Genomic DNA, 26,236 nt, shown 5'->3' on the forward strand with positions numbered 1-26,236 from the left:
AAAAAAAAAAAAAAAGGAGAAATGGGGGAAAGAATGGGATTGTTTAAAGGTAAAGTACCCATTTGTTGTTGTGATTTGTTTGTGGGAAAAATAAGCTGGTGTTATGTGGGCGACCTTATATAGAATTAGAAATAGGTACATTTTCACTTATATAGAATCTCTTTTAGGGGAATTGATCCTAAAAAGATTAAACAAATTTTATTTTGTTAATGATTTTCTTACTCATGTTTGTTCTGCACAGATCACTATTTTCGTTATGTATTAATGGGAATTTAAAATTTGTCAAGAATCAATCGACACCAAGTAATGAGAAGAAAAAAAGAAGGTATGATTGGGTATGAACATCTGATAACCTAGTTAAAGTCATAAAGATAATGAAATTCATTACATAACTAAGTTAGTTAACTGAGGACATAATAGTTTTTATTAGAGCATCCTTTTCATACATAAACAACGACTAGAACTTAAATCTTTCCCACTCGTGAACAAATTGGAGGCATTGGAGGAGAAAATCAAGTTTCAGGCGAATAGTTGTCTCTTTTTTTCTGAAGGCATTCAGAATTTCAGATGTGTACGAGTGTAATCGGAGACACAACGCCCGACACGGTTATACGAGTTAACATATAATATTTACAAAAGAATGTAACGTGAAAGTTTCACTCGAAAATATATTTATATTTTTCTATCGCCCATGTTTATGTGGAACCATGCCGTTTTAGACATGACGAACACTAATTTCAAAAGTCACATTAGTATGTTAAGAAATCCCGAAGGTCTATCAAAACTTTTCTCGAACAATACATAGACATTCACCCCTTTATAAAATTAAGAAATAAAATCTGTATACATTATTATAAAATTAAAAATTTAAACCGCTTTTTTATAAATCCAAACCGACGTATAATTTCGTTCTAATTGTAAAATCTAAACCCTAACCATCTCATTCGTAAACCTAGACTGATATATAATTTCGTTCTAATTGTAAAATCTAAACCCTAACCATCTCATTCGTAAACCTAGACTGATATATAATTTCGTTCTAATTGTAAAATCTAAACTCTAACCATCTCATTTGTAAACCCAAACCGACATATAATTTTGTTCTAATTGTAAAATCTAAAACCTAACCACCTCATTTGTAAACTCAAACCGACATATAATTTCATTTTAATTGTAAAATCTAAACCATAATTCTCATTTATAAACCCAAACCGATATATAACCTCGTTTAATTGTAAATCTAAACCAAGTTAATATTTAACTTTTCTCAAATAAATTATACAGAATTTGTTTCCTTTAATTTGTTTTGTTTTTTAATTTAATTTTGATTTATTTTTAAATAAAACATTTTGATTGGTTGAGAGGGGAGGAGGTGAATACAAAGGTTCACCCCTAGGGTATATTTTTTCATTTAATTATGGGGAACTTACTAAGATGTTATAGAAATTAGATAATATTACAAGTTACATACAAATTTCTTTTTTTTCATTATCACATTTTGGGTATATTTTTCATACCAGTATGCCCTTGTTACACGATATAGGAAAAACCGTAATTACAAAGACTGTCATTACTTTTTAATTCCACATAAGAAAAAACGCGTAGCCACGTCAGAAATCGAGTGAGACAATTAACTCAGCTGCAATTCAATGAGTGAGACAATTAACCAGACTCTTTTTGAGCGTCCAAGCTCGCGTCAAATTTGGACTTGTCTCTGATTCAAGTATTACCAGGAGGCTTTCTTTATGAGTCAGTCTATTCGAATTTGGATTGTATCTACTCGAGAGGAATTTCTCCTTCAGGATATCCAGATTCTCTTCATCAGTTATCCTGGATATTATGGTCGCTTTGGAAGGATAGGAACAAGAAGGTTTTTCAAGGCACACAGCTGGAGCCGGTTGGCACAGTTAATCAGGCTGTAAGTAAAAAATAATTATGGAAAGAGGTGCAGTGTCGGCCAGAGGCTTTTTCTGGTTCCTTAAATCCATTGAACTCTTTGGTTCCTATGGTGAGCCAGGGTCAGGGTCCCCGTTGTCAAATAGATGGATCTTGAAAAGTTTATGAGCCCAATTTAGGTTTGGGTTGGTGGTGTTGTAATGATGAAGCTTATACTTTATTGTTGGGAGCTGGATGTCTAAGACGAAGTCCTTCCCCACTTCATTTGGAATTGGAAGCTCTGCTTTGGGCCATAGAGAGTATTCTTTCCACTGGAGTCGTCTGCTAGAAATTTGAGACGAATAGTGCAGAACTAATCGTGATGATTCAAGCCCTTGAAGACTGGCCCGCATTCTCTACTCCTCTAGACAATTTTCACCAGCTCCGGGCTTCCTTCCCTTTCTTCTCCATATCCAAGATTTCTCACTCCTCGAATCTGAAGGGGGAACGTTAAGCTCGGTCGTCCAGATCGTTAATTTCTGCAATTTCTTTTGTAAATTTATTTCCTCTGGTTTGGGCTACTAATCGTGGAGTCGTATTCTAATTACTGTTTGGTTTACAAAAAAAAGTTCAGCTGTAAACCACTACAATGGCAATAACGATTAAGTTACGGTATGTTGCGGCTAATTTAAGGAAAATGGTTGAATTATGAGCAAACGGCTGAATTACGACCATAACCCAGCCTGGAGTTACCATTGACTTATGAAATATGCCTAAATTATGAGAAAATGGCTGAGTTTCGAGCATAACTCAGTCGTAATTACGGCTGAGTTTTTATCTGATGGTTAATCTATCAAAAACTTGGCTGAGTTAAGATTTCGACAAGGTTGAATTAACTTTCTCAAGCTGGCTTAGTTATTAACGACGCTTACTTATGGGATATCGTTACAGCTGATTTACGGTTAAGTGTCATAATTCAGCCGTAAAGAGCTGAATAACAAAAAAAACTCGGTCATTTTACGGCTGACTTATTAGCAAAAGATTAATTACCAGAATAGCATGGAATTACGGCCGACTTATTAAACGGTACTACTGAGTTAAATATTTTCAGTTGAGTTACGACATGAAACGGCTGAATTTGACAGCTATTTTTTTGTTTTTTAATTATTGTAATAGTACTCATGTTGCGATTGCACTATAGTTTTGTTTGAGGGCTTGTTTAATTAGGGTGATTTAATTTGGTGGCTTACTTGCCATTTCATCAATTAAAAAATGACGTCGGATGCATCATTCCATGTCATCATCATCAAAGGAAATACAAACGTCTTTTTTCTACTCGTCTTGCTCTTCACCTTGTTCAAAAAGGATTTACATGTTCTTCACCTTGTTGTTCATATCAATAGAGATATCCTGAACTTTATTTTTGAACATCCAATTTGTTATCGTATTCTTCATTCTTCTTCATTTTCGTTCATCTTGCTCTGATATATGATGGATCCGGTTCCAGTAATTGTTGTTTCCGTTAATTGGTTAAAGAAACAAAAAAAATAAGTATTTAATACCGACGATAGAGCATGTAGAGTGATGGAGATTGATGCGGAAAAAACGCATGACAAGCTTATGAAGTTGGTTCTCGATGACTACGGATTGAACGCGTTGAACCATAAACTAAAGTTGAGCTACACGATCTCGAACAAGGATATAAAACATATTTTGCAAGATATCCACCAGTTATGTCTCCGCTGATCGACAGTTGCAATGTTTTCTAAGCCTATTAAAAATCGATCAGCTACGTCTCTGTATGGAGTTTTTAGCGAAAGAGTCTAGCGAAATTAACGAGAAGAAAGGGGGGCTAGAGGTAGGATGAAATGGTCAATCAGTTCTGACTCACGGATATAGTTCTCTTTAATGCCTTTAAGAGAGGGCTTAATTAGTCATTTTCTAATATACACGTGTTATTTATTTCATTTTCCCACTATGATGTTATATATTTAATAATTTTTTTCAAAATGACTAATTTTGCAAAAAGGCATTACTTTATAAGAAAACAAAATAATAGTCTTAAAGTTAAATTTGCCTTAAATTTTTGTTTTGTCGGCTTTATAAAAATAAATGCTGACAATATAATAAAAGACTAAAAATAATTAATGTTCACAAAATTAAATATGATAAAAAATCTCAGTCAAACTATACATTTATTAATATTCACGCCGATCAGACCCACAGCTTAATCTTTCCTTGTAAAAGCTACGGTAACAATATATGAAAGATTCTTTCACAACTTTGCAAGCTCCGCCTGGATTCCACTCTCTTCCTATATATATATAAGAAGATTTTGTGGAGAAAATTCAGAGACTAAACAATCATGGAAAGACGTGATTTAGATTCTTCAATTTCAAAAAAACGACGGATAGATTATACGATGACCAAAGATATCTCAAACCTTAAGGGCGAGGGTAGTTCTAAGGTCGGCGAATCTATCTGTACGACAAAAAAATTTGCTGATAGTACAATTTACCGATTGTACTTCAAAGGTTTGGTGAGTGATAAGACGACGACGAATAATGAAAAGATGGTATTTGCTGGTATTGGAGTTGCGATCTGCGATGATGCGGATAGTTTGTTGTATGAAATGAAGGAATCGGTGGACGCCACCAAGATTCTCAGCCGAGTAGAGATTTTAGGAGCGATTTGTGGCATAAATCACTCAATTCAATTGGGGATTAAAAATTTGGTGATTTATTGTGATGACTATCGAATTTACCAATTGGTAAGTGCTTCTTTTCTCTGTTATTTTTATTGGTTAGTTTAAGAATTAATGAGGCTAAAATATCCTGAATGGTAGCTATTGTTTGCTTCTTTTTTTTTTTTTTTTTTTAATCTTGCTTTAGAGATCTAGTGTTTGAATAAAGATCATCAATTGATCTACCATATGTTTCAATACTTGTTTGATTTGATAGCATGGGCAGAGGTCAATTGACCCTTTTATTTATTATAATACCATATNTATTATAATACCATATTCTCTTTTACCATGCAATTTTGTTTTTTTGTACAACTAACTTTCATACCACTGACTTACGTTTAGTAATTGCATTTGGAGAGATCGGTAGAGTTTATATATAGTCCCAAACAATTTGATTGTAAATGAGAACTAGAATGAACTAAATTATTTTCATTGCAGATAAATGGTAGAGGGGATTTTTCTACGCAAACGTTGGAGGATCTGGTGGGAGAATTCATACACTATAAAGAGAAACTGGCTTCAAGTGAGATTGTCTTGGTTGCACCAAATGCTGTTAAGTTTGCTTATAGACTTGCAAGAGATGTGATAGCTTCTCAAATCAGCAGCAATGCTGATGTGGAGGCAGCACAGGGAGTAGTAACTTGTCCCATTTGTTATGACGATGCTGACGACCACATGTTATTTACTAACAACTGTGGTCACCGTCACTGCTTTACCTGCGTGAAAAGGTATGTGGAAGTGAAGCTGCACAGCGGAGTCTTGCCCACATGCATTGAGCATGGATGCATGTCTAAGCTCACCCTTGGAAGCTGGCTCTTGTTGTTCACACCAAAGCTGAAGGGGCTGTGGAATCAAAGGATGAAAGAGGACTTGATTCCCGCTGCAGAGAGAATCTGTTGCCCATACCCAAGCTGCTTAACGGTGATGTCCAGAACCAATCTTGTTCCCCTTCAAGGCCACCCGTCCAATGTCCATGCTTGTGTTAAATGCTGTGGACTCTTTTGCATTGATTGCAAAGTACCATCCCATTCTGGTTTGTCCTGTGCTGATTACAGGAACCTTCCCCCTGAAACTCTTGTTGATGAGATGGAGCTCACGTCTCTGGCAAAGGAGAATATGTGGCGTTAATGCGTCAAGTGCAGGCTCTTTATTGAACGCGTTGGGGGCTGCATAAAAATCAAGTGCAAGTATAGCTATAAATCGAATCCGATTAATTAGCTACTTCATATATATATGAATATATATTACTATTATTTAAAAATGGTTTTTTTTTTTTTTGGTTTTTGTTTTGTAGATGTCACTATGAGTTTTGCTTCGATTGTGGGGTCGAATGGAAGATTTTCCAACGAAAATGCCCTTCTGGTTGCGTTGAGAGTTACTATGATGGTTTTGATGTTGAAGACGAGGACGAGGACGAGGGCGATGACGAGGAAGAGGACGAGGATGGTGGCGAGGACGAGGACGAGGACGAGGATGGTGGCGAGGATGGTGATGTCGACTTCGAAGAGTCTGGTGTCGACCAAACCTATTAGGCTATTTACCTTAATATGTCAAATGAGCAGAAAGACTGAATTGCTCTGATCATTTCTGAAGTAAACTGAATTGCTCTGTTTTTTTTTTTTCTTTTTCTTTTTCTTTTGCTTTTGGGATTTTAAATAATAAGATAAGTCATGTAATGTTATTTGAACTATTAAGCTGTTTCGGATTCACCAAGAAATGTGTTTTAATTAATTTTATTTAAAGATTTTAAAATTAATATAGCATTGCAGTAGAGAGAGTAAGAACAGAATAATGAAAAAGCTCATCAAGTGGCAGCAGCAGTGACGGTGGAGACCAAACTGTCAACGCCGCAAACGTTTCGACCTTTACAAATCTTGTAGAAACAATTCTCACCCCAAGATTCACCCCACGAGTTCTTGATGATCCAATACGGTTTTGCCTTGAACCTTGCCGAGCCATAACCAACCAATAGCACACCGTGGTTGAGCCGCTGCCACCAGCATATGTAAAGGCACGACACTCCTCCAATGTAGGTTTGCATGTAAGCTGCGTTGATGCCCACAGCTAGAGGACCGTTTTTGACAAGGTTTGCAGCTATTTGATCTTCGTTCATAGAGACAACACTGAAGTTGGAGACAGAGGCCACGATCTTAGACCTGTCTAACTGACACCTCCCTCCATCAGTGCTGTGCCGGTGTAAGGATAATCTTCCTCTCGCATAAGCGGATAAGCCCTCCCGTTTTGAGCGTGTACTCAAAGGCATTGTTCATTAACCCACCGTTGCAACCAGAGTTACATGAACCTGCTGCTTCTGGATCACACTGCAAGATAACAAACAAGCAAGTTCATAAGACACAGGAGAGATTATGAACTCCACTACGTAACTCTTCTAAAGATAAGCAAGAGAGAAGACTCATTCATACCTCGTGATCACAGTCGACGAGCTGTTTGTTCATATTATATATTGTCTAGTTCCACTGAGAAAACCATTCATGATATCAAATACCTGATTTTTCACGGGAGTAACGGCGCCGCGGTCTCTCCAGTCAAACTCCTCTGGAAGATCCTGAGTAGGGGAGAATGGGAGCTTCATTAGCGTGTTTAGGAAGCTTAAACCCACCTTTAACCCCTAAATGCTTCCTCCAAAACTCAGAACGAGTCAGATCAGAAAACCGCGTGACGCCGTGACGAGCATCAGGATCCAACTTCTGGTGACGCATCGCTCGCCGTGGATTAGATTTAAAAACAGAGAACCTGTACTGATGCTCCTCGTGAGAAGCGTAGACCTTTCCGAATCTCTTCTTGAATAGAGTAAAATGGTCCTCCGATGACAAAACTTTCGGCTCCTCCGCTGCATCGTCAACCACTTGCCGGATCAATACGTCTTCTCCGTCCACGCAAAGAGAAACAGAGACGAACGCAAAGAGAAGAGAAACACAGAACAAAATCCTAACATGATCCATCATCAGTTTTTTCAAATTATGGTTAACAGAGAAGAATAAGAGAAGAATAAATGTAGGGCTGTAGCCCAGAATGTTAGTTGGCACACACCCACGAAACCTTGGGGAGTTAGGTTATGAACCGTCGTTACAAGGCTACATGCCATAAATTTGCTGACCAAACCATCCGGTTCAACAAAATAAATCCTGGTCTCTTTAAGATTCTGATCCGGTCTAGTTTGTAAGGATACGAATACATAACAAGGACGTGTTTGGAGATTTCTCAGACAGAATAAAGAAAAAGAAAGGTACAGATGAAACTTAAGAAGATCAAAACTGACATTTGATGATTCAAGAAGTCTCAAGATTCGAACCATCTCCTGAGTGGTTTTTGTGGGCCCGTTTTGGCTGAATTCTGGGAGAACTTTGACTTGTATATCGCAACCAACATATCAAGTTTGTCACCTTCCTCTGCACCACCTTGACCTTCACCTTGCTTCTTATTCTTCTTCCTCTGCCCATTTCTACTCTCTTCACCTCTGATCTCCTCAAGCTTCCTCTTTCTTGGTACATCATCGCTCATATCTTTGGAATTCTTCTGATTTGGTTTCTCATTTGCCTCTTTCTCCCTCATCCTTTGCCCTTTCTGGTTTGAAGACTGTTTTTCCTGTGTGCGTATATTAGGTCTATTCTTCTCTGCTGCATCACCTTTTACTGCTATATTGGATTTTGCTTCTTCTTTACCCTCTTCACTTGGGCGCACAGGTCCCTTCTTAAACCTGGCTCCATTCTCTTTCCTTGGACCAGTGTTATCCCATTCCCTCGTTTTTCTTTTGTATCTATTGTCAGGTGCCTCTGCTTCACCATTCGACTGCTGCTGCTCAGATTCGTTGTGTTTATCGCGTTGCTGCTGTTCAGATTCGTAGTGTTTATCCCGTTGCTGAAACTGCTGCTGCTTAGCTTCTCGTATCTTAAGCTTCTGGACGTTATCAACAGCAAATTCTATAACAGGGCGGTGTTGAGGACCAAATGTCTCTGCAGAAATAACAAAATAATATGATATTCGTCTCATCTTACTTCGGATAGGTGCGATAACCATCATCAAATTGCAAACCGTTCAAAAAAAGTACTTGAAGTTTAATGGAAAGTTGGCTTCCAGCAAGATCAATTACCAGGATTGTTGTTAAGTACTCTCAGGGCTACAAGAGCATGTTCATGCTCCGTGAACTCGACAAAGGCAACACCACGGGAGTAGTTCTTAGTATCAACTTTACCCTTCTTCTCATTCTGTAAGAACTTGATCTGCGTAGAAAACAAAGAAACTAGGTTCAGATTATAGAACTGTGTTTGAATTGTAGCACAACGGCGAAGAGCTGACCTGTCGAATAGACGGCTTCTGCTTTGTAGCTCGTGAGGTAACAGCATTAACTAAGAGCTTGTGTAGTTGCTTTTTATTCATGGACTTGGGCAAATTATAGATCACAAGCCTTGTTCGAGATACATGGAAGTTAGGAGACTGAAGCTTTTTCATCTTGTTTTCATGCAATCTGCGAGGATAATCACATGCTCACTCTTCTCTCATCCCAAATCACTAGACAGTAGTAACATGCATATATGATGATAGGGTAAGAAATTATTTACCTTCGTCGCCTGTCCATATCTTCCGCAGACAGACCCTCCGCAGCAGGTGTACCATCAAGGATCTGACCTTCCTGTGGAATTAAAAGCCGAAATATCAGTGCATGTTTGAATAGCATGCAGAGATTACGATTTCCAGAGATTTTTGCGGACTGAGAAAGGTGTGTACGGTGGTGTACCTTAGCAAGATAAAGATTCCGATGGTCAAGATTCTTCTCCTCGGTCTTTTTGAGCTCTATGNCGATAGGTGCGATAACCATCATCAAATTGCAAACCGTTCAAAAAAAGTACTTGAAGTTTAATGGAAAGTTGGCTTCCAGCAAGATCAATTACCAGGATTGTTGTTAAGTACTCTCAGGGCTACAAGAGCATGTTCATGCTCCGTGAACTCGACAAAGGCAACACCACGGGAGTAGTTCTTAGTATCAACTTTACCCTTCTTCTCATTCTGTAAGAACTTGATCTGCGTAGAAAACAAAGAAACTAGGTTCAGATTATAGAACTGTGTTTGAATTGTAGCACAACGGCGAAGAGCTGACCTGTCGAATAGATGGCTTCTGCTTTGTAGCTCGTGAGGTAACTGCATCAACTAAGAGCTTGTGTAGTTGCATTTTATTCATGGACTTGGGCAAATTATAGATCACAAGCCTTGTTCGAGATACATGGAAGTTAGGAGACTGAAGCTTTTTCATCTTGTTTTCATGCAATCTGCGAGGATAATCACATGCTCACTCTTCTCTCATCCCAAATCACTAGACAGTACCATGCATATATGATAGGGTAAGAAATTATTTACCTTCGTCGCCTGTCCATATCTTCCGCAGACACACCCTCAGCAGCAGGTGTACCATCAAGGATCTGACCTTCCTGTGGAATTAAAAGCCGAAATATCAGTGCATGTTTGAATAGCATGCAGAGATTACGATTTCCAGAGATTTTTGCGGACTGAGAAAGGTGTGTACGGTGGTGTACCTTAGCAAGATAAAGATTCCGATGGTCAAGATTCTTCTCCTCGGTCTTTTTGAGCTCTATGTCCTGTGCAGCTTTCTTACCCACAGCTCTCATAATGTTCAGTTGCCTGCCTTTAAGAAGGACACCTACACCTGAGGGAGTATTAGCACCTGAGGGAGTATTAGCAGCTGAAATGGCTGCAACTGATGCATCTGCTGTTTTGAACTTGAGAAAAGCAGTCCCTTCTGGCCGCCTGAGAAACAAAAACACATACAGAGAAAAAAATGTGAGGCTTTGGGCTTATTGAGATATTAGAGCTTGAAGATTTTTTTTATGATTTAATGAATTTCAAAGCATATCAGGATGCATACTTTGTGACTTTGTGGAGAACCAGGAACAAAGATTCAACTTCCCCAAATACAGCAAACCTCTGTTTGACTTCTTCCTTAGTAACATCAAATGGGAGGTTTCTTATAAATAACGTTCTCTCAAAATCCTCATTTTCCTGCCTTTCTTTAGGGGCCACCACTTTCGTTTTACCAGATTTCAAAGGTTCGGAGACACCAGAAGAGTCAGCGACTGCCTTAGTTGTTGAATTTTTAAGTTTGCTTTTATCTGCGTCCTCTGTATCTCCATCAGGAGAAGCAATAGAATCTTTTGAAGACGCAAGCAAGTTCTTAAGAACCTTTCTCGCAACATCTGCTTCCTCTTCAAAATTCACATCGGTCCCAACATCTCTCTCCAGTGCATCTGATTCACTCAGTTTGCTACTGCCGTCCTCCTCATCATCATCATCAGTATCATCTCCTGAAGGTGGGTGGCTTTCTACAGCATCATCAACCTCCTCCAAATCAACACTACTGTTATCACTGTCCCCGTCACTTCCTTCTTTGTCACCTGCCAAGGTTGCGTCAAAAAGCATGACTCTGTTAAGAGGAGATAATAAAAAAAATTCGCCACTGACTGCATCTGATTCCCTCATATACAAGTTGAGTACAAGAAGTTTCTTATAAATAACAAGTTATTAAAAAACCCAACGGTAAAAACAAAATGTACGGTAACATACCATTTGCTGAAGCAGTAGTGGCATCAGCAGCACCGTTGTAAAGATTCTTAGGTACAGCCCAGTCTACAGCTATCGGCCTTTTACTAAACATGTACCCATTGAACTTTTGAATCGCCTGAAGATGCAAAAATAATTAAGACAAGTGATCCAAATGGAGGATAACCAAATTAAGATACCCATGTTTCAAGATCTTACACTCTCTGCATCTTTCTTACACGTGAACTTGACAAATGCAAAACCCTTAGATAGCCTGCCAAAACATTACACCAAATGAGAATAATATACATTGACTTATCATAATCAAGAAAATCACTCAGACGAATTAGAACACACCCAGTATCAAAATTTATAGGAATAAAAACATCCCAGACAAACCCTTCTGCTGAAAAGACCTCCTTGATATCTCTAGGTGTAGCCTGCAAATTTCAAAAACTCCATGAGAAGAGCAACGAATTAATATGAGATTGTAGTTAACAAAAAAAAATTCGGGTCTTATAAACCATGAAAGGAAGATTTCGGATAATTAGTTTCCACTTCTGAGCCTTTGAACCCTGCATCCAAAAAATTACGAATAAATTATGACCTGATTCACATGCTAATCAGTTAACTACTCGACAGAAATACAATGGTCAAAAGCAAATGATGTTCACCTCACCACCAAGCTGACGAGCCCAAATGAAATTTCCCTTTATCTCAGTTTGATGCAATTTTGCAACCGCAGCACAAGCAGATTTGACACTCGTAAAGAGAACAGCTGATGCTTCTTCCCTGCATCCGTCTTGGGCAAGACCTGGAAAAGTTATAGTTCTGACGCTTAATAAATGCATCATGAGAACAAAGTCTGGCATGTTCTTATAAGAAACCAAAGAAGGTAATAGTTACATGCCCACAGAAGTAACTAACACGTGGATGGAACATCTTGCAAAATTTATTCAGATACTAGAAAAGGTATGCGCACACAGGCTTTAATTATATGTAGTTAGGTAAAGATATCAAGTAACAAACCAGAATTCAGCTTCAAGATAAAGAAAAGTAAGGCAACCAACACCAAACAAAAACTTTATAATGGAACCATGAGCAGTAGATTCATTCCTACAGCAATATTTCAAAAGTAAACCCTATAAACCTGGACTAGCAAACAATGCAGTTTACACTTAATACGTAATCTCTTCCCAGACATCTTACGAAACCTGTTATAGCTAATTTCATCTCATAATCAATGGGGATTCATGTCCCAATAGTGCTCATTGAGACTAGGCATTTTGTGCCGTGCCAAGAATAACAATATCGTTCTCTGATGCAAAGATTCATAGATCAAGCAGCTCTGAACGATAACTTGACACTTTACTTAGATATTAACATCATTTACCAAAAAAAACCATGTAACTAAAAAATTTTGGTTGGGGTATGCAAGCAGGCATGTCCCCAAATTTTTTTAACATTATTCTTACCATTTTGTTGGAGCTCCTCTTTAGGGAGGGGATATCTGACAGAGCACACAGTGCCAATCTCTTTGACACGACTATGGACTAGCTCTGCCATCTCAGGATTAACAAGGCCACCAAGGATTACAGTTCTTGCAACTCTTCAACAAATAGAAAAAGAGAACAAAAATATAAGCAGAAAAAATGAGAGACGCAGTTTTGATTATGCATTGCAAATATTATGTTTAGTCTTCCTTACACAGGCTATTATAATTTATAAATATTCAGTATATGTCTCTATAAAAAAAAGTCACTACATTGTTATTAAATCATACCTTTGCTTGTCTGAACATGTTTCTTTATCTGGTAAATCAACATGAAGCTTTGTTTTGCTTTTGCGCTCAAATGGCTTCTCTACTTTTTGGCGCTCAATTGGCTTCTCTTCTTTCATGAGCTCAATTGGCTTCTCTTCTTTTTGGCGCTCAATTGGTTTCTCTTCTTTCTTGCGCTTAATTGGCTTCGCTTCTTTTTTGCGCTCAATTGGTTTATCTACTTTTTCTTCGGGTGGAAGAACTGATGCAAATACAAACTTAATGAGTAACGATAACCAAACCAACTTACTCAAGACTGCAAAACCAAATCTAGGCAAGCTTATACCTTTCTTGTCAGTCTCGGGGATCAAAGTGCCCTTGTCACTCTGTGCCTGGGAATTATCAGGTAAAGAGGTACCTAATTCGACAAAAGAATAATACAAGAAATTTAGCAGATGAAAACTGATGTCAAAGAATAAAAATCGTAACTCTTAAAATTCCAAACACCAACCTTCAGCTGCTTTTATACGACGCTCTGGAAGAGAAGGGCGAGGTGTAGCCTGTTTAACAGTAATCCTACGTCCTCCAACAGTAGAACCGTTCTTCAACTCAATAGCACGCTTAACATCCTCTGGTAAAGCACTGCAAAGGGAAGAAGAAACTTGGGATTGTAAGAACCAATATATAACTTTGTACAGTAAGAATTTAGTTTCAACAAGTGGACTAAGCTTACAATATAACAAAAGCAAAGCCTCGGTGTTCATTTGATCCTGTATAAATAGAAAAGATCATGTTAGCTCCTTGATAGATATAAGCCATGATAACTTCAATTCCAACTGTGACCTCAAATTCACTCACCTTTATTTGTGACGAGAAAGCAACGCCTGACGGGACCAACTTCACTAAAGGCTTCTTCAAGCTGAAACAATTCGTAGAAAATAATAATTCACTACTAAGAACATCAAAACTCGAATTAACAAACTCAAACCTAAACCCAAGGCAATGAATACATATATATATATATATAGAGAGAGAGAGAGAGAGCGAGGAAGAAGGTACCTGAGCATTGGTGATGGAATAAGGCAAGCCTGAAACGCAAACAGTGGCGACAGAGTGTGGAGATTGTTCTTCTCCATCTTTCCTCTCTTTCTTGTAGTTTTTCCCCATTGATGATTCTAGCGAACGAGAGATTCAAATTAGGGTTTTTCACAGTTTTTTTCGAGTTTTGCAGAGCTTAAAGAGATTGAGGAAGAGGCCCGAGGATGTTGTTGAAGAAGAAGAAGAAATCTAGGGTTTATTAACTTTATTTACTAAACCACTAAAACCCAAGTTAACCGACTAAATCAGATTAAATTACGCCGAACCGAATGGTACGATTCCGGTTGGATCGGTTCAGTTTTTCGGCTATGGTGTTATTTAGTAGCAGTAATCAACAAATTTAGTCTTTCAAAATAAATAAAAACACAACCATGAGAGAGATTCAAATTCAATTCGGTTCATCACTTAAACCAAAATGTCTAGAAAATATAAAATTAATGCAAATATTACAATGTTATTTCCGGTTCGAACCGGTTCTCTAATCGGTTTACCTTGTGTATAAACATTTGATGTCTTCCTTTAACTTGGGCGTCTCAAGAAACGCATCACCGGAGTGATCAACATCAATGGCTCTAAACCCAAAATCTTCTCTTACCGATCCAACATTCCACTCGAACCACATCTTCGACATCGTCTCCTTGCGCGTACTTGTTTTGTAGTTCTCTTCCTCTGGTGAATCCGCAGCTACGAGCCTGTATGCATACACTTTCCTCTTCTGTCCTGGCCTGTAAGCTCGAGCCACGGCTTGCTGAGTCACTGATGGGTTCAGATGAACATCAAGTATCAGAACCCTTGATGCTCCCACCAGTGATATTCCTTCCCCACAAGCTCTTATCGATCCGAAAAACACTTTTGCCTCTGGAGAATTGTTGAATCGCTCCATTGAACTTTCTCTTTGCTCATTGCTCGAATCTCCTGTGATTGTGAACATCTCTTTATCTAAATGCCATCCTTTCATTGAGCTCATGAGTATCTCAAGAGTCTTTATTGGAGCTATGTATTGGCTGAACACCAAGAGCTTCTCTCCTGTTGATTCACACAGAGCTAAGAGGTTTAGAAAGAACTTCATCTTCACACCGTCTCTCACATTGATCTTCTCCAGCACCTTGTCTAGCTTCCTCATTGTGTTATTGTTATCATCAAAACTCTTTTCACTGTTTGACGGGTTTTCCTCCAAGAAAGATTTGAGCTTTGGGTGGATATACAAAGCAGCACCAAGAGAGATCTGCTTGAACAGTTCCATGTTCCTCAGACCCTCGACTTCATCTCTCTGAATTGAGCTCAGGTTGAGCATGATAGTGAACTCACTAAGTCCGGGGAGCAAGCCTCTGAAATCTGCTTTGTGATAATGCAAGATGTTACGGGTCATTTCGCGTAGATCCTTTATCAAGCTGGCTTTGGCAGAAGAGTTTGTACTCTTCTGTAATGTAAACTCTACTGCAGCGAAGAAAGTTCCCTCAATACTACTCTGGTTCATCTGTTTGCCACTCGGTATCTCTGCCTTGCTCATGATACGGTTAACAATCTCCCGAGTTCCAGGACGCTTCAAGAACTTGGGACGAACAAGATTCAGAATGTTAAACACTTCCTCAACATTGTTTTGGAACAAAGTACCTGTGAGAACCACCTTTCGAGGAGTCCTGACACGAGCAAGCGAAATAAGCATGTTTGTCTCCTTATTCCTTGATGTATGACCTTCATCAAGTATAAACAAAGTTGGTTTCTCAAGCAATATCAGCTTACATTTTTCTGACGCTGCTTCAAATTTATCATCGCAGATGATCTTTGCAAACTGTTCGTACCCAAGAAACAGAATGCTTCTCTGTTCGACCCATTGCCCCAAAACCTTCAACTGTTGTTTCCGTGATTCTGCTTTCACGCTGTAGAAATCAAAAAGGGGGACGTTCTCAACTGCCCACGAAGTAAACTCTCTCTTCCATGAATCTATGATCCCCTTTGGTAGGACGATCAATGGTCTAGCCTGCGGATCCATAGCCATGAAGCTCTGTAGAAAGCTGATGAGCAGAAATGTCTTGCCTGATCCCGGTGCATGAGCTAATATGCATCCGCCTGGCTCTTCCGCTGCAAGGTTGTTGCATAAAAATCTGAAGCCTTCAGTCTGGTGAGGTCTCATGGCCTGATCATGTCTTGGGTGGATGAACATCTTTTCTCCCAAAACTTTTGTCTGAGAAGACTGCCGGCTTATTGAGAAGGTACTGCTTGTTTCCCCATTTTCTTTTTCATGCATATAAGTTCGTCTTGATCTCTTTGGCTACATTAGGAAAGAACGCAAACTGAAGTTCTGAATATCTCTAACAAAGTCAAGACACACCACACACAGTTCATCAGTGATCACTAACCTTGTTGAACACAACCTCGATCATGCTCTCAATTGGTTTCTTGATGAGTCCACAAACACGACACACTTCTCCAATATCGTCCTTGCAGATGAAGGAATGGTCACAGTCTTCGACTTGTTTGAGATCATTAATTTGTGAATGCTCCACCGTTTCCTATAACCAAGAAAGGCAAAAGTCAGCTGAAAAAAATAAGAATGCAAGAGAAGCATATAACTGGATCCGAACTCGAATATATATATGCAGATTAGAGAAAAGTTTGCTCTATGATTAAATGAAAATGTACTGGAAGTAACCTTAATTGATTCCTGAATAAATGCCATCTGCCTCCAAAGCTCTTCTTCTTCCTCTGCATCTACATATAGAGGATTTTGATTTTCACTACTATCAATAGAATTCATCGATGAATCCTCCTCGTCATAACCTTGAAGACTTGTGTCAGATCCTGACCTATTCTCACTCATAACATCATCATTAGAACTGTTTCGAAGAGCATTGCGTGAAGAATCTGAGCACTTCGTGAACTTATCTGTAGGAGAGAACCGACGTCCATCATCATGATCCACAACAACCACTCCCTTGAGCTTCTTTTGCCTTTTATCTAGAAGCTGAAAAAATGCAAATCGAGATCATAAAGATTTTAACTTGGCAACAAAAGATGAATATGAGATTATCACAAACATTCAACAAACAATGAACATTAAATATCTGCGATTAAAGCTTACAGTAACTGATTCTTGAGGCAACTCATCATCGGAATCAATGTTAGGAATCTGAACAGACTTGGCTGTTTTTTTCACTCCTCTAGCTTCGGCATCTTCCAATGAGGTAGAACCATTCGTAGAGTACTGTCTCAGCTTACAAAATCTCTTTACATCATCAGAAAGCCAACCGTATTTACCATCTTCATCAAGCCCATCAAGGAGAAATGGTAGAGAGAATGGGTCAGGACGCTTGGCAAGTTGTTCTTGAGTGATGCTTTTTGTACGCGACCTCAAATTCCATGCTGTACATATATCATCAACCAAACCACCAGTAAGAATTACAAGGAGAAACAAAAGGAATCAAACATTTTCACTAAAAAGGAGTTTAATTTCTTCAAACAAACCCAAAAAAGGAACGATTTTTAGGTCACAGTCTTATCCAGCAAGAAAGCTACGGACATAAATGAACTCATGGAAACAGAAAAAAACAAATCTTTGAAGCAAAAACCCCAATCAACAGATTCGGGTGAGCTCTAGAAATCAAGCAAACGGCTTTTTTAAGTTTTTCACATTCAAATTCTGAATCTTTGAACTTTTCATAAACAGAGACTAATCTTCTTCTCCTTGTTAGTCACACCATTACTTTGAGAAACAAAAGGAGCAACAAGAGATGTAAGTAAAATAAACGTACGCGTCTCCCTCGGCTTCCAAAACGGAAAGTGACCAGAACCCACCATGTCAGCTCCTTAGTGTTAAAACTATGACTGATTGACAACAAACAATCCCAAAGATGCAAGCTTTTATGCAGGAAACAGAGAGATTTCAAGCAAACGAAGAGGAAATAGATCTACTTTTTGATTTTTCAGCTCCGAAAATTGAAAAGCTTTTATTTTTTTGGTTTCCCATAATAGAAGTTAGTCATGGTGGCAAAGTGGCAAAGGAGAGAGACAAGAACACGGACGTTTTGGGAATGTCAATACGACAAAACAATATATACATATAATTATATCTATACATTTTAAACTAGCATCCCACTCTCGTACACTACACTCTACAACAATACCATGGCATCCGAAAAATGTTACTAAGATTTCAAAGGGCTTATGGTTATGTGACTAATGTATATGTCATCTCTCTTACAATTATAAAGTCTCTCTGTACATCATCAACGTTTAACGGGAGATCTAATGTATATGTACAATGTACTACTAATTAATTTGTCCAAGAAGGTGTAACGACATCTAATGATCTACACAAAAGAACTTTACATCACCTAAAATTTCATCAACAGTAAAAACCCAATTGATACGGCACATATATAATGAAGTCAACTAAACTAAAAATATTCCAAAGTGTCATTTAATTTAATTAACAGTAATACACAAAAATAAATAAAATAATAAATAAAAAAAGCCCCCCACGTGACTTTTTGTCAAGGGAGCCGTCTCTTTCCTTTACTCTTCGCTCCTTTCTTCTTCCAAAAATTTCCCCAAATCCCTCCACACACACACATAAACCCTAGAATATCAAATTCCTTAAACCGAGAAAACAGCTTTCATTTCTCTAATCTCATACTTCTCCATCTGCTGCTCTGAACCGTCGTTTTAACGTATTGCTTCGTATTGTCACTTCTCCGCCCCCATGGCTTCGCAGCAACAACAATCCGCCATTAAAGTAAGCTCTCAAGGTACCCTTAAAGCTTCTTTCTTTTTTGGAGGGGTGTTTTTCAAATTGAAGTCTTTTGAAATTTTCCCTGTGTTGGGTTTTTTTTCTAGGGCGCGAAAGTGCTTATGGTTGGAGCTGGTGGGATTGGCTGCGAGTTACTCAAGACTCTTGCTCTTTCTGGGTTTGAAGACATTCATATTGTAAGTTTTTGTTGGGACTTTTAGTATTCCTGACTTTTCTTCTTCTTCTTCTCTTCTGAGATTCTGGGGTCACTGACGAATGTTCATGCATTTCTAATCCCCTGTTAGGTTACAGGATTTGATTTGGGATTTAGGGTTTTTTACTGTTATTGATGATTTAGGTAGTTTCTACATCTTTCAGCTTTTTGATTTGATTTGCATGGTTCATGAGATAGATCACATCGGGATTCTACTGAACACAAACTCTGGGTTAAGTTTGACTTGTTGAAGATGGACTTAGATGTCTATAGGAGGACTCTGTCTTTAGCTGTCTTTGTTACTAGGTTCAGTGTAGTTCAAAGACTTTGGTTAGACATTGTATAGTTTCGTTTGCATGAACTACTCTTCTCTTTTGATTTTGGGATTTTGTAGATTCATGATTAATGTTTTGTATCAGAAACCATCGGATTTTACTTGAGGTACTTCTGGTTTTCTGGATTCAGGAATGGAATTGAGCAGTGACTTATAAGATTAGTTTGTATCTGTGATTGAGTTACTGGTTCTTTTGTGTTACAGATTGACATGGACACTATTGAAGTCAGTAACCTCAATAGGCAATTTCTATTCCGTCGTTCTCATGTTGGGCAGTCCAAGGCTAAGGTAATTTTGCTTGAGCTAAAGTCCAAGGGATCCCAGTGTATAATAGTTAATATGTTTTCACCATATCGCCAGGTTGCCAGAGATGCAGTCTTGAGATTTAGACCTCACATTAACATAAGTTCCTACCATGCAAATGTGAAGAATCCCGAGTTTGATGTCGATTTTTTCAAGCAATTTGATGTTGTTCTGAATGGACTGGACAACTTGGACGCTAGGCGTCATGTGAATCGTCTCTGTCTTGCAGCTGATGTTCCTCTTGTAGAAAGCGGGACAACGGGCTTCCTAGGACAGGTTATTCTGCGTGCCTTTTGGTCTTGCAGTTTTTTTTATTTCTCTAAGCAAAGTCTTGAGTTACAATGCGCCACAATGTTAGGCTTGAACGGTGTAACTGTTATCATTTCCAGCTTATCTCACTTTGCAATACTGGCTTATGGTACAAATCAGGTAACTGTTCATATAAAGGGGAAAACAGAATGTTATGAGTGTCAAACCAAACCTGCTCCAAAGACCTATCCTGTGTGTACAATAACTAGCACTCCAACTAAGGTATTAACAGTGTCTTTTTTGTTCCAAATTCTTGTGAACCTTGGGGAACTTTTAAATTATCTTGGCTGGTATATTCTTATCCTAAGCATATTGCTTGTTTTTGATGTGCCAATGAATTGTGAATTGATTCTACAGTTTGTGCACTGTATCGTGTGGGCAAAAGACCTGCTCTTTGCAAAGTTGTTTGGCGACAAGAATCAAGATAATGATCTTAATGTGCGATCCAACAACTCTGCAAGCTCATCCAAAGAAACAGAAGATGTATTTGAACGTTCAGAAGATGAAGATATTGAGCAGTATAGTAGGAAGATATATGATCATGTGTTTGGTTCTAACATTGAAGCGGCTTTGTCCAATGAAGAGACATGGAAAAATCGTAAACGACCAAGGCCTATATACAGTAAGGACGTCTTGCCTGAAAGTCTGACTCAACAAAATGGAAGCACTCAGAATTGTTCTGTTACTGATGGTGATTCAACGATCTCTGTCATGCCGTCGCTTGGCCTGAAGAATCCACAGGAATTGTGGGGTCTAACGCAGAATTCTCTAGTATTCATAGAAGCATTGAAGTTGTTCTTCGCCAAGAGAAAGAAGGTCTGTGTAGTCCTTTCTGTAAACTCTTCTTGTGTGTATATAAGTTTTGGTGTACTGATTAATTCATGGTGTTTTCTATATGCTGCCACAGGAAATAGGACACCTTACTTTTGACAAAGATGATCAGTTAGCTGTAGAATTTGTCACTGCTGCTGCAAATATCCGTGCTGAGTCTTTTGAAATTCCCTTGCACAGCCTTTTTGAAGCGAAAGGTATTGCTGGGAACATTGTTCATGCTGTTGCTACGACAAATGCCATTATTGCTGGTTTGATTGTTATTGAAGCAATCAAAGTGCTCAAAAAGGATGATGACAAGTACAGGTTTGTAACTTTGAAATTGTATTTCACTTCATTTCATAAGATTTTACCGTCCTTGATATTCCTTTAACATTAATTTTGTTTTCAATCTCTCTAGAATGACATATTGCTTAGAGCACCCAAGCAAAAAGATGCTGCTTATGCCAATTGAGCCATATGAGCCTAATCCTGCTTGCTATGTCTGTTCCAAGGTATAACATTATTGTTGTGTAACCTTCTTTCATTGTCGTTCTTGTATTACCAGTCATTGGATGTTCATTTTTTATTCAACAGACCCCTTTAGTACTTGAGATCAATACTCGGAAATCGAAACTACGGGATCTAGTTGATAGAATTGTCACAGCCAAGCTTGGAATGAACCTACCGTTGATTATGCATGGGGCATCGCTTCTTTATGAAGTTGGTGATGATCTTGATGNGATTAATTCATGGTGTTTTCTATATGCTGCCACAGGAAATAGGACACCTTACTTTTGACAAAGATGATCAGTTAGCTGTAGAATTTGTCACTGCTGCTGCAAATATCCGTGCTGAGTCTTTTGATATTCCCTTGCACAGCCTTTTTGAAGCGAAAGGTATTGCTGGGAACATTGTTCATGCTGTTGCTACGACAAATGCCATTATTGCTGGTTTGATTGTTATTGAAGCAATCAAAGTGCTCAAAAAGGATGATGACAAGTACAGGTTTGTAACTTTGAAATTGTATTTCACTTCATTTCATAAGATTTTACCGTCCTTGATATTCCTTTAACATTAATTTTGTTTTCAATCTCTCTAGAATGACATATTGCTTAGAGCACCCAAGCAAAAAGATGCTGCTTATGCCAATTGAGCCATATGAGCCTAATCCTGCTTGCTATGTCTGTTCCAAGGTATAACATTATTGTTGTGTAACCTTCTTTCATTGTCGTTCTTGTATTACCAGTCATTGGATGTTCATTTTTTATTCAACAGACCCCTTTAGTACTTGAGATCAATACTCGGAAATCGAAACTACGGGATCTAGTTGATAGAATTGTCACAGCCAAGCTTGGAATGAACCTACCATTGATTATGCATGGGGCATCGCTTCTTTATGAAGTTGGTGATGATCTTGATGATATTATGGTTGCAAACTACAATGCGAATCTCGAGAAGGTTTGGTCTTGATTGTTCTATCATCTGCACTTTTAGTACAGGTTTAGATACCACAATTTCTTACATGCTCGTGTTTTATTTTCAGCCTTTATCAGAACTTCCTTCACCCATTGTCAACGGAAGCATTCTCACAGTCGAAGATCTTCAACAAGAGCTATCTTGCAAGATAAATGTCAAGCACAGGTTTTGTTTCTTACATTTTGAATCCTGTTTCAAATACAGTTTGGTTTCTGGTTATCTTACCAACGACTTCCCCTAAACTTTTGCATTCAAATTACAAAGGCTTTCCTCTATCATCCTAGGATTCTTGTATTGCCTGGAAGCTTTAGATTGTTACTTCCATGGCTGGAAGTGGCAGATGATTTATGCATTCTCTGCTTATTATGTTTCTTTCACAGGGAAGAATTTGATGAGGAAAAAGAACCTGAAGGAATGGTACTCTCTGGATGGACACAAGTTCCAGCTACCAATGGCGAGAGCGCATCAACATCAAACAATGAGAAGCCCGNGTTATTGAAGCAATCAAAGTGCTCAAAAAGGATGATGACAAGTACAGGTTTGTAACTTTGAAATTGTATTCACTTCATTTTATAAGATTTTACTGTCCTTGATATTTTTTTAACATTAATTTTGTTCTCAATCTCTCTAGAATGACATATTGCTTAGAGCACCCAAGCAGAAAGATGCTTCTTATGCCAATTGAGCCATATGAGCCTAATCCTGCTTGCTATGTCTGTTCCAAGGTATAACATTATTGTTGTCTAACCTTCTTTCATTGTCGGTCTTGTATTACCAGTCATTGGATGTTCATTTTTTATTCAACAGACCCCTTTAGTACTTGAGATCAATACTCGGAAATCGAAACTGCGGGATCTAGTTGATAGAATTGTCACAGCCAAGCTTGGAATGAACCTACCGTTGATTATGCATGGGGCATCGCTTCTTTATGAAGTTGGTGATGATCTTGATGATATTATGGTTGCAAACTACAACGCGAATCTCGAGAAGGTTTGGTCTTGATTGTTCTATCATCTGCACTTTTAGTACAGGTTTAGATACCACAATTTCTTACATGCTCGTGTTTTATTTTCAGCCTTTATCAGAACTTCCTTCACCCATTGTCAACGGAAGCATTCTCACAGTCGAAGATCTTCAACAAGAGCTATCTTGCAAGATAAATGTCAAGCACAGGTTTTGTTTCTTACATTTTGAATCCTGTTTCAAATACAGTTTGGTTTCTGGTTATCTTACCAACGACTTCCCCTAAACTTTTGCATTCAAATTACAAAGGCTTTCCTCTATCATCCTAGGATTCTTGTATTGCCTGGAAGCTTTAGATTGTTACTTCCATGGCTGGAAGTGGCAGATGATTTATGCATTCTCTGCTTATTATGTTTCTTTCACAGGGAAGAATTTGATGAGGAAAAAGAACCTGAAGGAATGGTACTCTCTGGATGGACACAAGTTCCAGCTACCAATGGCGAGAGCGCATCAACATCAAACAATGAGAAGCCCGTGGATGTCACAGAGAGTTCCTCAGGATCCGAGACTGCTTCTAAGAAGAGAAGACTCTCCGAGATCGAGCCCAGTAATCACAAGAAAGAAACAGAGAACGTTGAGAGTGACGATGATGATATCATGGAGGTTGAAAATCCCATGATAGCAAGCAAGAAGAAGATAAGAGTTGAATAGGCCGGCCTTTTTCTTAAGATCCGACCCCTAAATCCTTGCTTTTTAGTTTCTTTTTGATTTCAATCTAACTTTCTACTTCTTGAATTAAATGTCACAAGAATATTACAAGTATGATTTAGGGATTCTTTGATGAAGAAGAAACTACTCAGATTGTTAAATATTTACTAGGACAGGACAGGATCCCTTGGAGGAGGAGCCCAGGAACTCACTATAAGGAAGCAATCTTTGCTTTCAGAGATTCTGTAATGTTTTCACTAACTGTAAGAGCTCCCTTGTATCTTAATTCTGTTTACCAAATTTTCTCTCTTTTTTTTCTTTTTCTCTGAAGAAATCTCAAAACTACTTTTCAATTCTCTCTTTTGTTGTTATCATGCACCTTCCGAATATAAAATGCTAATAGACGAGATTTGCATACAGTTTTACAAAACGTTGAAAATTTTGTATTTTGAAACCTAAGTATCAACAGCCTATAACATGGGAGCATGAGTAGATACATGCATATTCACCACCGTTAAATACATTTCAATTACAAAACAAAATTAAAAAATTACCATTCAACAAATCTGATTACCTTTTTCTTTTTCTAACTTTTCACACCGTTTGGTTTGGTGGAAATGCTTAGTTTATCTTCCGTTGAGGCTAGCAAACTGAGTAAACATGGCCGTTCCAGAGTGTTGGTCCACTGTTGAGTCATCCTTCTCTTCAGTCTGAGAAACCGGACGTTCACTTGTTGCCGCGGTGGTGGCAGCAGGTGAAGGCGGCGTAGCAGCAGCAGCCATGGGCTTAGCGGTCTCAACCTCCTCAGCTTCAGCTTTTCCCTGAGAAAAAGCTTCCTGAAGCTGGAGAGCATATTCTAAGTTCCACAATACATCTCCCATTGTTGGTCTATCAACACCGTAATCTGCTAAACACTTCTCTGCAGCTTCTGCAAACTTTTTCATAGATTCAGGATTCACAGTTCCAAGGAGATGAGGGTCGATGATCTTTTCGAGCAACCCTTTTTGTTTCCATTGCATAGCCCATTCAGCTAAGTTGACCTGTTCCCTTGGAAGCTGCGGATTAATGGCTGGTCTTGCACATAGAGCTTCTAGAAGAACAACACCAAATGAATAAACATCGGATTTGTCTGTGAGTTGCTGTCTCCTGAAGTATTCCGGGTCTAAATACCCGAAACTACCTTTCACGGCCGTACTGACATGGTTCTGTCCAAAGGCAACGTCTTTGGAGAGACCAAAGTCAGCTACTTTAGCAACTAAAGCTTCATCAAGCAGAATGTTAGTGGATTTGACGTCACGATGGATAATGCCTTGAGCAGTTCCTGTGTGCAAATAGTGAAGCCCTCGAGCAGCTCCTATGCAGATTTCTAGTCGTTGTTTCCATGTCAAAGGAGAAAGGTTTTTCCCATAGAGATGGTCTCTGAAAGGACCATTGGACATGTATTCGTAGACGAGGATCATCTCTGAGTTCTCGTCGCAGTATCCAATCAAGGAGACTAAGTGTCTGTGTCTAAGCTTAGATAGCATTTGAATCTCTGTGTGGAACTCTGTGATCCCTTGCTCTGACTGTGGATTGCCTCGTTTGATGGCGACTTGAGTTCCATCATCGATGGTACCGATGTAAACGTTTCCAAATCCACCAACACCGATGATCTCTGATGAATCGAAGTTCTTTGTTACTTCTTGAAGCTCTGAGAGAGAGAACAAGCGTCCGAGGCCAAGCGTGGAATTGTACAAGTTGGATTTGTGAGAACCGGTTTTGCTTGTCATGAAGGTACTGTCACCGGAGTGTATTGGTAGTAACCAAGAAGAGAAACTGTTTCTCTTCTGCCAATCTTGTGGCTTCTTCTTCCACTTGTAAACCATTGCTCCAAGACCTACGAAAGCTCCAAACATCATCACAAAACCTGCAGTTGCAACCATTTCCTGCTTCCCCATACTCGCTCTTTTACCATCAACTCCAAATTCTCCATCAAGACTGTTCACGGAGTTGCTCATCTTCAAGACCTCGACTCCGTTCAAGATTGCGTTCTTTCTCCCAGTGTCTTCTCCCATGGGACCAATCTGGACCTGAAGCTCAGATTTCATAAGAGTCGAGTTCACCACAATGTCTTTGTAGTAAGGAGCAGAAAGATCGCCAGCTAGAGTGGACAAATCCAGCCCGGAGATGGCGGTCTTGCCATTGATGTAAACGTTGAAGTAGAGGTCATTAAGAGACTTGCTGATGATGTCACAGAAATGAAGACGAACGAAGTAGTGAAATGATGGGTTTGATGGGAAGTTCCATGTGACATTGAAGTTAGGATCTATGGTTTGAGAATCAGCCATCTCTGCGGCTGT

The 26,236-nt window shown here is 38.8% G+C and overlaps 4 protein-coding genes, 1 long non-coding RNA gene and 2 pseudogenes across 7 annotated transcripts in view; 3 read left to right on the forward strand and 4 right to left on the reverse strand.

The window, feature by feature from the left end:
* LOC109129595 lies at positions 7 to 722 on the forward strand. Its single transcript, XR_002035885.1, has 2 exons — positions 7 to 325; positions 497 to 722. It is a non-coding gene; the product is annotated as an uncharacterized LOC109129595 (long non-coding RNA).
* On the forward strand, positions 4,132 to 6,319 carry LOC104753914. The gene is made up of 3 exons (XM_019237979.1): positions 4,132 to 4,645; positions 5,060 to 5,808; positions 5,916 to 6,319. The coding sequence occupies exons 1-2, from the start codon at positions 4,241 to 4,243 to the stop codon at positions 5,747 to 5,749; spliced, it is 1,095 nt and encodes a 364-aa protein (XP_019093524.1). The 5' UTR covers positions 4,132 to 4,240; the 3' UTR covers positions 5,750 to 5,808; positions 5,916 to 6,319.
* On the reverse strand, positions 6,426 to 7,614 carry LOC104751801 (annotated as a pseudogene).
* On the reverse strand, positions 7,752 to 14,220 carry LOC104751800 (RNA-binding protein 28-like). Of its 3 annotated transcripts, XM_010473835.2 has the most exons (19): positions 14,010 to 14,220; positions 13,809 to 13,869; positions 13,684 to 13,720; positions 13,462 to 13,592; positions 13,297 to 13,368; positions 12,975 to 13,212; positions 12,667 to 12,800; positions 11,866 to 12,005; positions 11,716 to 11,766; positions 11,549 to 11,631; positions 11,411 to 11,465; positions 11,216 to 11,330; positions 10,521 to 11,046; positions 10,210 to 10,402; positions 9,378 to 9,416; positions 9,202 to 9,272; positions 8,939 to 9,107; positions 8,733 to 8,862; positions 7,752 to 8,595 (listed from the first exon to the last, which is right to left on the reverse strand). In XM_010473835.2, exons 1-19 carry the CDS (start codon positions 14,115 to 14,117, stop codon positions 7,922 to 7,924), a joined length of 3,027 nt encoding a protein of 1,008 aa, XP_010472137.1. In that variant the 5' UTR covers positions 14,118 to 14,220; the 3' UTR covers positions 7,752 to 7,921. The 3 variants fall into 3 exon arrangements, with proteins under 3 accessions (XP_010472137.1, XP_010472139.1, XP_010472138.1); XM_010473837.2 differs by lacking the exons at positions 9,202 to 9,272; positions 9,378 to 9,416 and adding an exon at positions 9,995 to 10,065 and having other exon boundaries at positions 10,171 to 10,402; XM_010473836.2 differs by lacking the exons at positions 8,733 to 8,862; positions 8,939 to 9,107; positions 9,202 to 9,272; positions 9,378 to 9,416 and adding exons at positions 9,532 to 9,661; positions 9,738 to 9,906; positions 9,995 to 10,065 and having other exon boundaries at positions 10,171 to 10,402.
* LOC104751802 (protein CHROMATIN REMODELING 35-like) lies at positions 14,430 to 18,007 on the reverse strand. Its single transcript, XM_010473838.1, has 5 exons — positions 17,801 to 18,007; positions 17,131 to 17,411; positions 16,702 to 17,013; positions 16,409 to 16,561; positions 14,430 to 16,320 (listed from the first exon to the last, which is right to left on the reverse strand). Exons 1-5 carry the CDS (start codon positions 17,844 to 17,846, stop codon positions 14,536 to 14,538), a joined length of 2,577 nt encoding a protein of 858 aa, XP_010472140.1. The 5' UTR covers positions 17,847 to 18,007; the 3' UTR covers positions 14,430 to 14,535.
* On the forward strand, positions 18,566 to 24,251 carry LOC104751803 (annotated as a pseudogene).
* The window catches only part of LOC104753915 (probable receptor-like protein kinase At2g21480), a 3,464-nt gene continuing 1,750 nt past the window's right edge, over positions 24,523 to 26,236 (reverse strand). Inside the window, exon 2 of the mRNA XM_019238364.1 lies at positions 24,523 to 25,835. Within this exon, the coding sequence (XP_019093909.1) occupies positions 24,524 to 25,835 (1,312 nt within the window). The 3' untranslated portion in view covers position 24,523. The remainder of the gene's footprint in view (positions 25,836 to 26,236) is intronic.

The sequence above is a fragment of the Camelina sativa genome, chromosome 16 (genome assembly GCF_000633955.1).
Source record: "Camelina sativa cultivar DH55 chromosome 16, Cs, whole genome shotgun sequence".
NCBI classification, from domain to species: Eukaryota; Viridiplantae; Streptophyta; class Magnoliopsida; order Brassicales; family Brassicaceae; genus Camelina; species Camelina sativa.

Excerpts from the sequence above, each read along its gene's own strand:
- LOC104751800 (XM_010473835.2), bottom strand. The coding sequence starts at position 14,117 with ATGGGGAAAAACTACAAGAAAGAGAGGAAAGATGGAGAAGAACAATCT. Across the intron at positions 13,870-14,009 it reads ATTCCATCACCAATGCTCAG|CTTGAAGAAGCCTTTAGTGA; the intron begins GTACCTTCTTCC and ends GAATTGTTTCAG. Across the intron at positions 8,863-8,938 it reads AGAAGCCGTCTATTCGACAG|ATCAAGTTCTTACAGAATGA; the intron begins GTCAGCTCTTCG and ends TTTTCTACGCAG.
- LOC104753914 (XM_019237979.1), top strand. The coding sequence starts at position 4,241 with ATGGAAAGACGTGATTTAGATTCTTCAATTTCAAAAAAACGACGGATA. Across the intron at positions 4,646-5,059 it reads ACTATCGAATTTACCAATTG|ATAAATGGTAGAGGGGATTT; the intron begins GTAAGTGCTTCT and ends TTTTCATTGCAG.
- LOC104751802 (XM_010473838.1), bottom strand. The coding sequence starts at position 17,846 with ATGGTGGGTTCTGGTCACTTTCCGTTTTGGAAGCCGAGGGAGACGC. Across the intron at positions 17,014-17,130 it reads TGCCTCAAGAATCAGTTACT|CTTCTAGATAAAAGGCAAAA; the intron begins GTAAGCTTTAAT and ends GCATTTTTTCAG. Across the intron at positions 16,321-16,408 it reads TCGAGGTTGTGTTCAACAAG|CCAAAGAGATCAAGACGAAC; the intron begins GTTAGTGATCAC and ends TTCCTAATGTAG.